Genomic DNA, 15,292 nt, shown 5'->3' with positions numbered 1-15,292 from the left:
TCTCTCTCTTTTTGCATCCCCCTGGGGGGAAGTTTTTATTGGGGGGTTTTAAAGACTACAAAACTACAATAGAAAATATGGGGTAGGGTACCTACATCTAGAGGGAGAAAGAAAACAGACCTACAACTAACTAAAAACCCAAGAGTAGGAGATCATACATCAGCTTAACTCCATACTATTTAAAAAGAAGAAGAAAGCTACTAAAAATACAATGAATTTAGTTGGTTGTGTTAAATTCATTATCATTTAACCATCCCTTTAACTGAGCATCCCCAAGTTATTTCAACATTTTGCACCCACGCTGCGGGAAAGGGTCTCGGGAGCGCCCGGGGGCGGAGAGGCGGAGGTGACCTCCTCGGCGTCTTCCTCTTTAGCTGGGGGAGGGGCCAAGGCAAGGGGTGGGTCAGCTCAGGAAGAGGGAATAAAAGTGAGGGAGAGGCGAGCCGATGAGGACTTGCTGGGCTGGTTGGCCGGTTGGTGTGATTGTTAGCAGGCAGAGAGAACGCACGCATTCCAACCAAAGCGGACCAGACCCAGGGCGGGCTAAGGAAGTGAAGTAACCTCCTGACGGCCCCGCATCTGAGGCAAGCCCCCTTCCATTGCTATGTGCTTTTCCCTGCTTCCATGTGCTGGCACAACGGGTGCCTCGGCTTAATCCCTGGTTGTGAGTATCGCCTGGAACCACGGCGACGGGAGGGCGACCTGATCAGGAGACGCAGGGGCGCCACAGGGTTAATGCTTCACTCAGCTGTTGCTTCAGATTCTCTCCTTTATTCTCCGGGACCCCTTGGAACCGCAGGACCAAGTTTGCTTTATCCATTTGTAGTTGTTAAAGCATTGACTCATCCGTAGCTTGCTTCATTTCCAGCTTTTGCACCTTTTTCTTAACCTTTTTAGTCGTGACGTCCATTTCCTTCACCTTCTCTCCAATTTGCTCTGGTGCTTTCAAGGATTTAGTCAACTGCATCTGCTGATCTGCTAGATTCTGTCCAATTGTTGACAGTTGTTTAATGCCAGTGATCTCATCCAGCAGAGGGCGCACGGGGTCAGCTAAAAGTTTTGCGAGCTCAGTGACCTCCTCTGTTCGAGGACTGCCCCCAAGTTTCGCTTTCAACAGCTTTTCTTTCTCTGATTCCCCACCCCCACCACCACCATCTTTTTGGATTTGTTTACTTTTCAAAGAAGTTGCTAAAGTCTCTGATGTTTGCCCGAATGCTTTTCTGCGCTCTTGTAAGTCTCTCAAAACAGTTTTAAATGCTTATTTTTCCACTCCCCCCTCTTTCCTTCCGCGTTCGTCTGTGCGTTTGGGAGGGGCCCCTCCCCCGCTCGCTTTCCCGTTGCTCTTTTTAGAGGGGGCAGCTTCTTTTTATATTTTTATGCTCGCTTCACCTGACTCACAGTTCGTTGTTGGCCATTCGGCCTTGCTTGTCACCATTTATTTCGCCCGATCTCCAACGCTTGTCCCGGTCAGCAGCACTTGTACCATGCGGTCACTCAGCATCAGGACCTTCAGGGCGGAGGGGCGCCTCAATTCTCCGGCTTTCAGCCATCGAAGAGGTCGTCCCTAAAAAGCCCCCTGGCTGGGAGCCTTTTACCAAGGCTCCGGGGGGGTCGCGACCCAGTGGATCCCCTCCCACACGCTGGTGGGCAGTTTACATCCCCAGGACGTCTGGGAGATGTGTCTGTCTCCATGTCGCCATAAACTGGAAGCTCAGGATTACTCATCTCTAAGAGGTGAAGGAGTAGCTTTTACTATTCTAGAGGGAAATGGGTTAGGACTGGCCACTGAGAGGATGACGAACAATACTGACTGCCTGACAAGGTCTAGAGGCCACAGGAGGATGGCTGCAGGTCTAACATGTCTGGGGAATTATAGATGTTTATATACAAATACCAGAAGTGTCTGAGGTAGAATGACCATTGGCACTTACAGTGAAGGGTCCTTCTCCTCTGAGGTCAGGAGGATATTTCTACGGGTTATTCCCATCATTCCTTTAGGGAGGGAAGAAACACTTTCCCCCCTTCCTCTTGGTGCCTTGGGAATAGCCCAGCCCCTCAGTTCTGGAACTCCCCAAGCAGTAAAATGCTAACTGAACTACTTCTGTGAAAAAACAGACAACTCTGCTAACAATAATAAGTAGAACTATAATACAACTGCCACCAGTACCTCCCCTGAAAGGTAAGTGGCATGACAGTAAGGTCGTAGAAGGAGATAAAATAGGTAAGAAGAGATCAGCACCAAGAAGTAAAAGAGACGATGATGAAGGACGGGAGGGCTGAGATGACCTCCTGAACTCAGAGGAGAAGGACCCTTCACGGTAAGTGCCAATGGCTGTTCTCCCTCTGAGGTGGAGGACATCTCCATGGGACCTCCCAGTGCAGTGTCCCTCATTTGGGTGGGTCATCATTGTCAGCCGAATTCAGGATGTACTGGAGGACTCGTCTTCCAAACGCTGTGTTGGCTGAGGCAAACGTGTTCAATTTGTAATGCTTAACGAACGTGGAGATGGACACCCAGGTCGCTGCCCTATATACTTCATCAACTGTTGCCTGGTTGGCAAAGGCTGCATTGGTCGAGGCGTTTCTCAGTGAGTGTGCTGTAATCCCTTGCGGAACGTCCAGTCCCGCCACGAGATGCAGGATCTGAGAACAGTGCTGATGGATGCCTTGGATATCCTGTCTCCCACTCTCAACGAAGAGATGTTAACGAACATAAAATCTGTCTTCCTGATCGGTTCAGTTCTGATAATGTAAATCTTCAGAGCATGCCTGACATCCAACGTGTGCCAGAGAACCTCCTTGGGGTGTCTGGGATTGGGACAAAAGGTAGGTAGGTAAACCTCTTGAGACCGGTGAAAGGAGGATGACACCTTTGGCTGAAAGGTAGGATCAGTCCAAAGGACAATTTTGTCCTTGTGAAAAACACACAGGGTGGACTTCACCAAGAAGGCGCTAATCTCTGAGACCCGACGAGCAGATGTTATGGCCACCAGAAATAAGGTCTTCATCCTGAGCCATTTTAAGGCAACCTCCCTGAGGGGTTCGAAGGGAGGTTTGGTTAGAGCTGTAAGGATTGTGTTTAATTTCCAGGTAGGAATGCGGTGTACCTGTGGAGGAGACTTAACAGAAGCTCCCTGCAGGAATAGTTGGACATGAGTATGCTTTGTCGACTTGTAACCTCCCAGCAGTGGAAGAACGGTGGATAGCACCACAGTCTGTCTACAAAGTGTGGAGACCTTTAAACTGGAATCCAGGCCATCCTGCAGAAAGGCTAAGACTGATGCTACTGTGGGAGACAGAGCTTTAACTTTCTTCCTCCTGCACCACCGGACAAAGGCTTTCCAGGTCGTGTTGTAAATACGAATGGTGGATTGACATCTGGAGGCTAGCATAGTGTCCAGCACCTGTGAGGAGTATCCTAACTGAGAGAGTTGTCGCCGTTCAATCTCCAGGCGGTCAGACAGAGCCAATCTGGATGGGGATGCCAGATTGGTCCCTGCAGCAGCATGCCACCAGGATAACTTGCGCTCTCTCCTCCTGAATTCGACAGATGGTTCTCGGGATTAGGGGGAGAGGTGGGAAAGCGTAGAGAAGACCGTGTGGCCATGGAGCCGTGAAGGCATCTGTCGCTTCCGCCTTTGGATGGCGGTATCTCGTGAAGAACCGTGGCACTTGGTGATTCTCCGCAGACACAAAGAGATCCACCAGTGGTTATCCGAAATGATTCACGATGAATCTGAACAGTCTTGGATGGAGAGCCCATTCCCCCTCAAGGATGGTCTCCCTTCACGTGTTCGGCCCTGAGTGACGCCACATTCCTCTCGGCCCAATTGAGTATATGTATTGCCTCCCGATGTAAGTGGGAAGACCTGGAACCACCCTGATTGTTGAGATATGCCTTGGCCGAGATGTTGTTCATTCAGACCTGTGGATTGTTTGACTGAAATGATTCAGTGTGTGCCGAATCGCCCTCAGCTCTAGCAGGTTGATAGGGAGACGTTCTTCCATGGACCACTGACCCTATGTCGGACCACCCTCCAGGACAGCCCCCCAGCCCATGAGGCTGGCATCTGTGGAAATCTCCTTGGAGACTTGGGTGTAATAGACCTTGCTGTGTCTCAGATTCTGTAGACTTGTCCACCATAGAAGACTGGACTTGAATTGTGCCGGGACGCAAAGATTGATCGCCCTGCGTTCCATGATCTGGCGCTGATAAGGTCTGAGAAACCACTGTAGCTCCCTGGAGTGGAGATGAGCCCATTGGGCTAGGTCTGTACAAGAAATCATCAGACCCAGGAGCTTGGCCAGGGACATCAAAGTGGTCGATGAGCCCCGTATCACAGAGCCTGCCATGTCTTGAATCTTGGTGGCTTTGTCCACCGGCAGGAAGAGAGAGTTGCACGTTGTGTCTATTACAACTCCCAGATGTTCGATCTGGCGTGCCGGCGTGAGACAGCTCTTGGGGAAGTTGACCACGAACCCATGCTCTTGCAGGCACTGCAGTGTCTTTTTGGTGTTCTGGATTGCTGAATTCAGATCTTTGCCCCTCACCATCAGGTCATCCAAGTAGGGATGCACGTGGACCCCCTGCGTCCAGAGGTGGACAACTGGATTGATGAGGAGTTTGGAGAACAGGAAACAGGAAACAGAGAGTGAGTATAAATGGGCAGTTTTCACAGTGGAAGGTAGTAAGCCGTGAGGTACCACAGGGCTCAGTTCTAGGTCTGGTGCTTTTTAACTTGTTTGTTAATGATTTGGAGCTACGTTTGCAAATGACACTAAGTTGTTCAGTGCAGTGAGAACCAGAGAGGACTGTGAGGCACTCAAGAGGGATCTGTTGAGGCTAGGTGAGTAGGTATCGATGTTGCAAATGAGGTTCAATGTGGGCAAGTGCAAAGTAATGCAAAGTAATGCAAAGTAATGCACACTGGAGCCAAAAATACAAACATTGTATATGTATAAATCTGTGGTGCAGCCTCATTTGGAATATTATGTACATTCTGGAAACCGCACCTCAGAAAAGATATTATAGCACTGGAAAAAGTGCAGAAGAGGGCAACTAAAATGATTAAAGGGATGGAACACCTTACCTATGAAGAAATGTTAAAGAGGTTAGGGCTTTTTAGCTTGAAGAACAACGACTGAGGGGTGACAACAGAGGTTTACAAAATTATGCATGGGATAGAGAAGGCAGAGAAAGAAGTACTTTTCTCCTTTTCTCACAGTACAAGAACTTGTGGGCACTCAATGAATTAATGAGCAGTAAGCTTAGAACAGATAAAAGGAAGTACTTCTTCACCCAAAGAGTAATTATCACATGGAATTCACTGCCACAATAAGTGGTGGTGGCTACAGGCATAGACAGCTTCAAGAGGGGATTGGATAAATATATTTTTATTTATTTTTCATATTTGTATCCCACCCATCTCGAAAGCGGGCTCAGGGCGGGTCACATCATCTTTCAACAACACAATAAAGTTTAAAAGCACAGTTTAAACATTTAAAATCAATAGTTATAGCTACTGGTGAAAGTTCCAACCCATTAATACAGACGGATATGGCCGGTTGCCAATAGATGGATGGATGGCAGGTAGGAGACGGCAACCTCGGGGAGGCCATATGTGGACTCCTGCTGCCTCAACCAAAAGCCTGGCGGAACAGCTCCATCTTGCAGGCCCTGCAGAACTGAGTAAGATCTTGTAGGGCCCTGATCTTGATGGGGAGCATGTTCCACCAGGTGGGGGCCAGGGCAGAGAAGGCCCTGGCCCTGGCTGAGGCTAGACGGACCACCAGGAGATGTTGTTAGAGTGTAAAGCTCTTCGAGGTGGTCCCTTAGGTATGTTGGTCCCAGGCTGTATAAGGCTTTGAAGGTTATTACCAACACCTTGAAGCAAATCCGGTACTCACTGGTAACCAGTGCAGCTGGCAAAGCACATGCCAAACATGAGCCCGCACAGGCGTCGATGTCAGCAGGTGCACCACCGCATTTTGTACCAGCTGTAATTTCTGGATCTGCCTCAGGGGTAGAGTGAATTGCAGTAGTCAAGCCCGGAAGTGACCATTGTGTTGGGGGGGGGGGGGGGAGATAGGGCTTCAGTAGCCTGATCTGCCTAAGATGGAAAAATGCAGATCTGGCAAGTGCAGCAACCTGGGCCTCCATGGACAATGCGGCATCCAGTGTTACTCCCAGGCTCCTCACTGTCTGGGCCAGCACCAAAGTGTGGGGAGCCTGGTGCCCACTTCCATGTCCCCTCAACCCAGGTACAGGATCTCCGTCTTCGATGGATTTAACATCAACCGACTCTGCCGCAACCATCCAGCCACAGCTTCCAGCGTCTCACCCAGCTTTCTGGGAATAGAAGACAGATGGCTGTCTGTTAACAGATAGAGCTGGGTGTCATCAGCATATTGGTGACAGCCCAGTCCATAACTCCGGACTAACTGGGCAAGGGGGCGCATATAGATGTTAAACAACATTGGTGAGAGGATCACCCCCTGCGCCACTCCATATTCTAGCGGGTACAGCAGGAAGACCCTCTCACCAAGCACCACCCTCTGTCCCCAACTATGGAGAAAGGAGGAAAACCATTTCAAGGCAGTTCCCTGAACTCCTACATTGGCAAGGTGGTGGGTCATAAGATCGTAGTTGACCGAGTCAGATGCTGCCGTTAGGTCTAATAACAACAACAGCGCTGACCCACCTTGGTTCAGATTTATGGAGGTCATCTGTGAGGGCAACCAGAGCTGTCTCCATCCTGTAGCCGGGGCGGAAGCCAGACTGGAAGGAGTCAAGGATGGAAGCGTCATCCAGGAAAGCCTGGAGTTGTTCAGCCACTGCTCTCTCAACCACCTTACCTAGGAACGGTAAGTTCGATACTGGGCTGTAGTTGGTCAGGACCATCGGATCCAGAGATGGCTTTTTCAAGAGCGGACAAACCACTGCCTCCTTCAAAGCCTCTGGGAAAGTCCCAGTAGAGGGACAAGTTGATAATTACTCCCAGAGGAGCCCGAATGGTCTCCCTGCAAGATTTAACTAGCCAGGAAGGGAGGCAGGTCGTAGGTCTCACCGCTGCCAGGAGCCTGTCAACTTCCTCCTGGGAGAATCGATCAAAGTGGTCCAGTACCGGACCAGAAGATGGACAAGGGGCTTCCAGTTCCTTTACTGTCTCAAGTGTAGCCAGGAGGTCCTGGTGGAGTGTCACAATCTTATCTGCAAAATAGCTCACAAGTGCCTCACAGCCAATAGCCAATTCCCTACTGTTTGGTCTGCCCTGTGGCAGAGTCATAATAGACCAAATAACTCTATAAACAATTGGGCTGGGCACAAGCTCACAGATGCAATGGAGGCTGCATAGAAATCCTTCTTTGTGGCCTTTACTGCCATCTCAGGCCTTCATAAATGTCCTATAAGATGTTCGTGACACTTCATCACGAGAACGCCACCACCTTCACTCTATCCATCTTAGCTCCCATTTCATCCTCCGCAGCTCCGTGGTCCATGAGTGGCTATTAGCCACAAGGTATAGATGGAACACTATGTTTGGGGCAGTGATGCTCTGTATTCTTGGTGCTTGGGGGGCAACAGTGGGAGGGCTTCTGGAGTTCTGGCCCTGCTGGTGGATGTCCTGATGGCAGCTGGTTTTTGGTCATTGTGTGACACAGTGTGTTGGACTTGTTCTTATGTCCTTAAATATGTGAATACATGTATTGCATTTATTTCAATTCTGTATCTGCTATTATAAGGTCAATCCACATACAGACTAAGACATCTCATCATGGGATCCAGAAATTTAAATGTTTATTGGAAAAAGGCAGAGAATATTTAAAAGAATTTCATAGTTAGATTCTGGATACAGAAAATGAAATAGTGAAAGATATAGATACCATATTCTTTTTCTTAGCCATTCTAAGGTACATGTTTTAATTTTCTTCTGTCTTGCTGTCATTAACTAATTATTGTAGAAACAACAGAGATCACGGGAAGGATGCAACCAATAACAAAAACAACCGTGATGTTGTATTATGAAAATATATTTAGACACTGTTCTGTAGTGAATCGAGTTTCTTCATCACATTATAAAAATATATACGCATACGCAGTTTGTCACCATCTGGTGATAGCTCTGAGTACTAATCCAGAGTTGAAGGCCTATGTTTATTACATGGGAAATGCATGACGTTTTGTTAGCAGAATTTTTTCCTTTACTTGCAAGAACCACTTGTCCCAATCAATGTTCCCTCTAAGCTGTGGAGTCTTGTGAGCAAAAATCCTACTTTCTGAGCTCCTGGCATTAAAGTTGTGAGCCAGCAATTTGGCTGCTGCATCAATTAGTTTGCCCTGGAGCCATCCCTTCCTGAGCCGAGACAAAAATGTGTGAGCTGGAGGCTAAAAAACCATGAGCTAGCTCACACCAACTCAGCTTAGAGGGAACACTGGTCCCAATCCAATAGTTGTGCTCAGAAAACAGCAACAAATTCTGTAATATTCTCCATGAGAAAAAGCATATGATAACAGCTAGTCCTGTCAAGAAAACAAAATGCTGTGGTCTAGTTTTGGTGACTGAACAAGAGGACTGGGAAATAAACTGAAATGTTTAAATAAAACAAAACAAAAATACTCCAAAAAAGGCATTTCCTTAGGAAGTGCAGATCTACTTAAAATCAAACTACTTTGGCTTAATTCAGGTGGCTTAATACTTTTTTTGTTCATCTTTGTGACTTCTGTGCGAGCACAAATGGAACAGCACAAGCACAGGCCAGCTGCGGAGAGGAGACACTGTTTATTCACTTTCCTGTCGTTCTGTCTGTGCAGACATAACATGGAATGAATATTACCTTAGAGAAGGGGAGTTGCTGTCAAATCGTAGTTGACTTATGGCCATCCCATAGGGTTTTCAAGGCAAGAGATGTTTAGAGGTGGTTTGCTGTTACCTGCCTTTGCATTGCAACCCTGGATTTCCTTCTTGGTCTCCCATCCAAATACTAACCAGGGCTGACCCTGCTGAGCTTCTGAGATCTGATGAAATCAGGCTAGCCTGGGCCATCCAGGTCAGGGCTTAGTCATTCTGTATGTGCTCCTTCTTACCCAAAAGACACCTAAAATATTACTGATATAGAATGTAGTAAAAGGCTTAAATTGGCCTAGAAGAACATTTATCATTTCTAAAATGGTATGACATATACTTATTCAAATACTGACATGAGCAACGTGTTTTAAATTTAGATTAATCTCTTGGACTGGAAGAAAGATAGATCCAGTAGGCGTTGATTATATCCTTCAAAAGCTGGGTTTTCATCATGCAAGAACAACAATTCCTAAATGGCTTCAACGAGGAGTCATGGACCCTCTGGATAAGGTTCTGTCTGTTTTTATCAAGAAGCTTGGCAGTGCCCTGCAGGATGAAAAGGAAAAGAAAGGAAGAGACAAGGAAGATCACTGAGGGTGGTAATAAAGTAATGTGGCAAACACACATTTTATATATTTTTTGTTTTACAAAGTGTTCAGCTGTATAATTTTAAGTAAGATTTACACTGAAAGAACTTAACAGCTTTTTGCTACTGTATTTAAAACTTGATTGACATTGTGAGTAACTGTTTACTATGGTATATGATGCCATTTTGTATTCATTCTAGTATTGCATGACCAATGTTTGTGAAGAGAACTCTAAAGCTGCTGTTTAGCATTCACAATTTTATGATGTGCAATATTCTGCATCTTTGAACTACAAATTAACTGTGAATTTTCAGAATTTTTACTTGCCATAACACTGAATACCCTTTTGGGCAATGTGATTCCATGAATGGTTGTGTTGTTTTTTTCTTGTCCATGCATATTGTATAATTTCTGTATAATTTATGAAACTGTGATTGCCTGTGTGAAATTATTTTAAGTTTCTTATACCTTGGAATAAAATTTAATATGTTATAAATGTACATTTTTAAAAAAAACAAATGAAAAACAAAAAGCCCAATATTTTTAAAAAGAAGCACAATGTGGAGTTGCTTCGACCTGAATGGGGGAAGTCAGGTCACACTCTATTTAATGTGGTCAAAATCTCACTCAAAGTACTCAGGAGCATATGTTCTTAGATAGCAGCTTGGGGAGTTTTATGATGTGGACAATTATGAAATGAAACTTACTGTTTATGATGGTTCAGTGATATAAATTCTAAGCGCAAAGTTCAGGTAACTATTTATCAGGGGTCCTTTCGTAGACAGAGGTGCAGGAGCTCATTAGCATAACTCATTAGCGTAACTTATTTGCATGTGCCACACACCCCTGACATCACCGGAAGTGTGTCAGAAGGCAACACCCACCGCTCAGGCTCCACTGGACTGTTTTGGATTCCTAGCTATTGGGGGGGGGGGCACGTGCAGATCTGCCCTCGCAGAGGAGGGAGAGCTTGTACCTGAATAAAACGTGGTCTTAAAGGTGCCACTGGACTGTTTTTTTGGGGGGGGCTCTGCAGCTTACCTGGCTGCTTCTTGCTCTGACTGAGGGCTGCTGGGAGCAGGGGGTTGCATGTGCCCACCCCCTGGGCCCTTTACTGACAGAGCTCTGCTCCTGTGCGCTCCTGCAGGAAATGACCCCTGCTATTTATACATAACACCCAACATCATTCTCACAGGGTTTTTCAATACAAAAATCTACAAATGTTATTTTACAATAAATAATGTCCTTAATCCAAATTTAACCTGAAATTTAAAGCAGACACATTCCAGGATCATCAGCAATCAAGAAGGTAAAGGAAAAGGGGGCTGTGGCTCATCAGTAGAGAATGTACATTGTCTCTGGTTCAATCCTTGGTACCTCCAGTAAAAGAATCATATTGAAAGAGATACGAAAGCTCATTACCTGAGGCCCTGGAGAGCAACTGTCAGATTGAATACTGACTTTAATAAACCACTGTCTGATTCAGTATTAGGTAGCTTCATGTGTACACAATTAGATATTGCCAACCCTGAGAAAACAAAACAAAAGCCATATGTAAAAACGTTAAGACCATGCAAAATAACACAACCCTGGGTTGGATCCCACACAACACTTCCACAAGAAACTAATTGGAAATAGCTCTCATGCTACTTGTCTTGGATTTCCATTTACACAGTGGAGCTGTGGCTCAGTGATAGGTAGAAAATGAAGGTCTCCCCCAAAGAACTGAACAGAAGGGACCACAGCCTCTGGCAAAAGAAATGTAAGTCAATAATTAGGCATGCAAAAAGAGATTTTGAGGAGGAGATTGCTAAAAGACAAACGATAAACATTTCTTTAAATATATCCATAGCAGGAAACCAGCCAGATAAGCAGATGGGCCTTTGGATGACCCAGGAATAAAGGGATTGCTAAAGGAAGCCGGAGATATGGCAGAGAAGCTCAATTTTTTGCTTCTGTGTTCACCATGGAAAGTGTGGGACATGTACCCATGCCATAGCCACTATTTTCAGGAAGGGTGTCTGAAGAACTGAGTCAATTCAAGGTGATGAGAGATGAAGTTCTAGAGTCACTAGGGAAATGAAAAACCAGTAAGTTTGCAGGTTTTAGTACATACACCTGAGAGTTCTTAGGGAACTCAAATCTGAGATTGTTGATCTACTAACCCATATATGTAGCTTTTTGCTAAATTCAGCTGCTGTACCAGAAGGCTGGAGGGTAGCAAATCTTACACTGAACTTTACAAAGGATTCTAGAGGGGAACCAGGAAATTACAGGCCAGTTAGCTTAACGCTTGTCCCAGGCAAATTAGAAAAAATGTAATCAATTATAGAATTATCAGGCATGTAGAGGAACAAAGCTGGCTGAGGGGAAATTAGCATGCCATCTGCAAAGGAAAGTCCTGCCTCACCAGTCTTTCGGAGTTCTTTAAGAAAGTAAACAAGCATGTAGACCATGGTGACTCAGTAGAAATCATATATTTGCGCTTTCTGAGGGCTTTTGACAAGGTCTCTCACCAAAGACTCCTTTCACTCAGGAGTTAAAGAATATTGAACAGGTTTTCTTCTGCATTTAAAATTGGTTAAATGTCAGGAAGCAAAGAGTAGGAATAAATGACCATTTCTCACAATGGAGGGAAGTAAGCAGTGGGGTACCACAAGGCTTGGTACTGGGGCCAGTACTATTAAATTTGTTCATAAACAACCTGGATCTGGCGGTGAGTAGTGTAGTGGCCAAGTTTGCAAATGACACAAAATTATTCTGGATAGTGAAAACCAAGGATGACTGTAAAGCTTTCCAGAAGGGTCTCCACAAATTGGGTGTGTGGGCAACAATGTGGCACATGAAGTTCAGTGTTGGTAAGTGTAAGATGATGCACATTGGAACGAAAAAATCTCAACTTCAAATACCAGTTTATGGGGTCTGAACTTGCTGAGACTGAAAGGGGAAAACATCTTTGGGTTGTAGTAGATAGCTCAATGAAAGTGTAACTAAACCCGGTGTGTTGCAGCAATGAAAAAGGCAAACTCGATGCTGGGAATTATTAGGAAGTGACTGAAAATATAATGGCTGATATTATAATGTTCCTGTATAGATCTATGGTGCAGCCTCATTTGAATTACTGTGTGCAGTTCTGGTCACTATATCTCAAAACAGACATTGCACAGTCTTAGGAAAAGTACAGAAGAGGGCAACCAAGATGATTGGGGGTTGGAGCACCTTCCGTATGAAGAAAGGCTGAAGAGTCTAGGACTTTTCAGTTTAGAAAAGAAACAACTAAGGGGAAACATTATAGAGGTTTATATAATTACGCATGGGGTGGAAAGAGTTGACAAAGAGACATTTTTCTCCCTCTCCCAAAATACTAGAACTTGAGAGCATCCATTGAAGCTGATGGGCAGTAGATTCAGGACAGACAAAAGGAAATACTTTGCATAGGAAGTGATTACAATGTGGAATTTACTGCCAGATGATGTAGTGATGGCTACAAGCATAGACAGCTTTAAAATGGGATTAGACAGATTTCATGGTGGATAGGTTTGTCAGTGGCTACTAGCCATTGTGACTAAAGCGAACCTCCACATTGAGCGGCAGTAAATCTGAGACAACATCAAGGTAAATCTTCAGCTTCTACGCCGTTAGCCCGCCACAGTAACTGGCTGGTCACTGTGTGAGACAGGATGTTGGACCAGATGGACCACTGGTCTGATCCAGCAGGGCTCTTTTAAATTATTTTATGTAATGATAGGACATTTTGAAGTTGAGCAAACTCCAGAGGATGAGGGAGGACAGAAGGGCCTGGTGTGATACGGTCCATAGAGTCGCAAAGAGTCGGACTCGACTGTGCGACTGACCAAAAACAACAACAAGGACATTTTGGAGGCTGCTAATTCACAGGGTCTCTATAAGTAATCAGAAACAACTTGCTTCATGGCTAGGGTTGCCAGGTCTGGGTTGGAAAATACCTGGAGACTTTTGGGGGTGGATCCGGGAGAGGGCAGGGTTTGAGGAGGGGAGAACATAAGAACATAAGAGACGCCAATGTTGGATCAGGCCAAAGGCCCATCCAGTCCAACACTCTGTGTCACACAGTGGCCAGAAATACCAGTGCCATCAGGAGGTCCAGCAGTGGGGCCAGGACATTAGAAGCCCTCCCACTGTTACCCCCCCAAGCACCAAGAAGACAGAGCATATAAGAAGGGACCTCAGCATAGTACAATGCCATAGAGTCCACCCTTCAAAGCAGCCATTTTCTCCAGGGGAGGTCTCCAGGCCCCACCTGGATGCTGGCAACCCTATTAATGGCAGGATAATGATCTGACTCCCATCTCCCCTTAGATCCAGGCAGAAGTCCATGCCACATGGAAGATCCATTATTGTTAATCGCACAGCATAGTTTGTTCTGTGAGTTTAAAAAAAAATAGGCTTACTTACTCAGTCCTAGGCTCCACAGTCTGTATCCATGGCATTTATCTTCGACTGGTGAATAGTCTGACTGAAGTGAGTGCTGTTGGCTGGCCCATCTTAATCTAAGTCCCATATTGCAGGTTTGAGCTAAAGATGGGATGCCTTGGTAGGAAACCTAAATGTTAACGAAAGAGGATGCTAGTCGAAGAGAAGAGGGGGCCAACTGAGCTTTTTCATCGTGTCAGGTTGTAGTGCGGGGAAAAGGATCTGCAAAGAAACGGATCTGAAACGTTTCAGAAGAAAGCGCCACGCCGCTCAGCTGCTGCCGGGAAAAATGGGATGGATACAAAGAGGCCTCGGGCTTTCTGTTCCTTTTAAATAGCGCTTCGCTTCTAACAACTGCTCAACGGCCGCCATCAACCGCAGAAAGGAGCCACATGCTTCTTGGCCTGGCCGGGCACCTGATAAAAGGCGCAGAAGTTTTGCTCCTCGAGCAGCGCTATGAACGGTTCTGTAGGACTTCTTCCCCGTTCTTACCGGGGGGCGTAACTTCACAAACCTTGCATCGAGGTAAACCTTAGATTTTTTTTTCCCTTACAGAAATCTCCAAGCCTTGGTTTGTTTGCTTTTCCTTTTTACTCTTCCCGTATGTTACTGCCACTGTGGAACCGGCATTTGCTGTGGAAGAGTCCGGCCAAGCTGACCCGCCGCCGCAACAAACTGTCCCAGCACAAGATACATTCAGGTGGGCAGCCGTGTTGGCCTGAAGCAGCAGAACAAAGTCTGAGACTCCAGGGGCACCTTTAAGACCAACAAAGTTTTATTCCCCGGGCTAAACCTTGGGGTGCGCGCAGGCACGCACACCTCTCCAGATACATCCATCTGTAAGCACATGACTCCAAGGCGGTTGCTAGAAGGGGAGAGTTAAGCGCATGCTCAGTGGCGCCTCGCAAGAAACGCGCCCCCTAACGCGGCACTCTCTCTCGAGGAGCTTCTGAGTCTCCGGAGGGCGTTCAAATGCGGGGCGTCGTGTGGGTCTTGAGTGAATGAGCGTTCGAGAGTTGGAGGAAGGGGGGAACTACTGGTTTTCTGGGACAGTGACTCCGCTTCTCTATTCCTTGAGAAATCTGGAGAGTTGAAGCGAAGTTAAATGTTTGCTGCGTCCACTGGCGAGCGCCTTCTCCACGTTCAACGGCTGGGAATGTGTCCCGAGAGGAACTAAAGTAACTTTGTTTATTTGGAGAGCGGATTGTTCAGGTGAATCGTGTCGGGTTTGGGTCTAGTTGGTTCCCCCCACCCCCAAGCGTTCCTGCGGTTCTGCGCCGTTGATAACGGGCAGAGGCGTGCGAGGCACATATACTGCTATTTTTTTCTCTGCTGCTGAAGATAATCCCCCCCCCCTTCAATGCTAAGTCAACGTGGTGACTTTTTTCTTTTTAAAGGCAGAGGAAG

At 46.3% G+C, this 15,292-nt stretch overlaps 1 protein-coding gene across 1 annotated transcript in view; it reads left to right on the top strand.

Moving 5' to 3' along the window:
* KIAA1109 (KIAA1109 ortholog) overlaps positions 1 to 9,923 on the top strand; it is a 217,015-nt gene extending 207,092 nt beyond the window's left edge. The window contains 1 exon segment of the mRNA XM_015412031.1: positions 9,224 to 9,923. Coding sequence (XP_015267517.1) covers positions 9,224 to 9,440 — 217 coding nt within the window. The 3' untranslated portion in view covers positions 9,441 to 9,923.
* The last annotated feature ends 5,369 nt before the right edge of the window (positions 9,924 to 15,292 follow it).

This window comes from Gekko japonicus, unplaced genomic scaffold (genome assembly GCF_001447785.1).
Source record: "Gekko japonicus isolate JY-2015 unplaced genomic scaffold, Gekko_japonicus_V1.1 scaffold1048, whole genome shotgun sequence".
Taxonomy (NCBI): domain Eukaryota; kingdom Metazoa; phylum Chordata; class Lepidosauria; order Squamata; family Gekkonidae; genus Gekko; species Gekko japonicus.
This window is presented reverse-complemented; position numbering and strand designations above follow the sequence as displayed.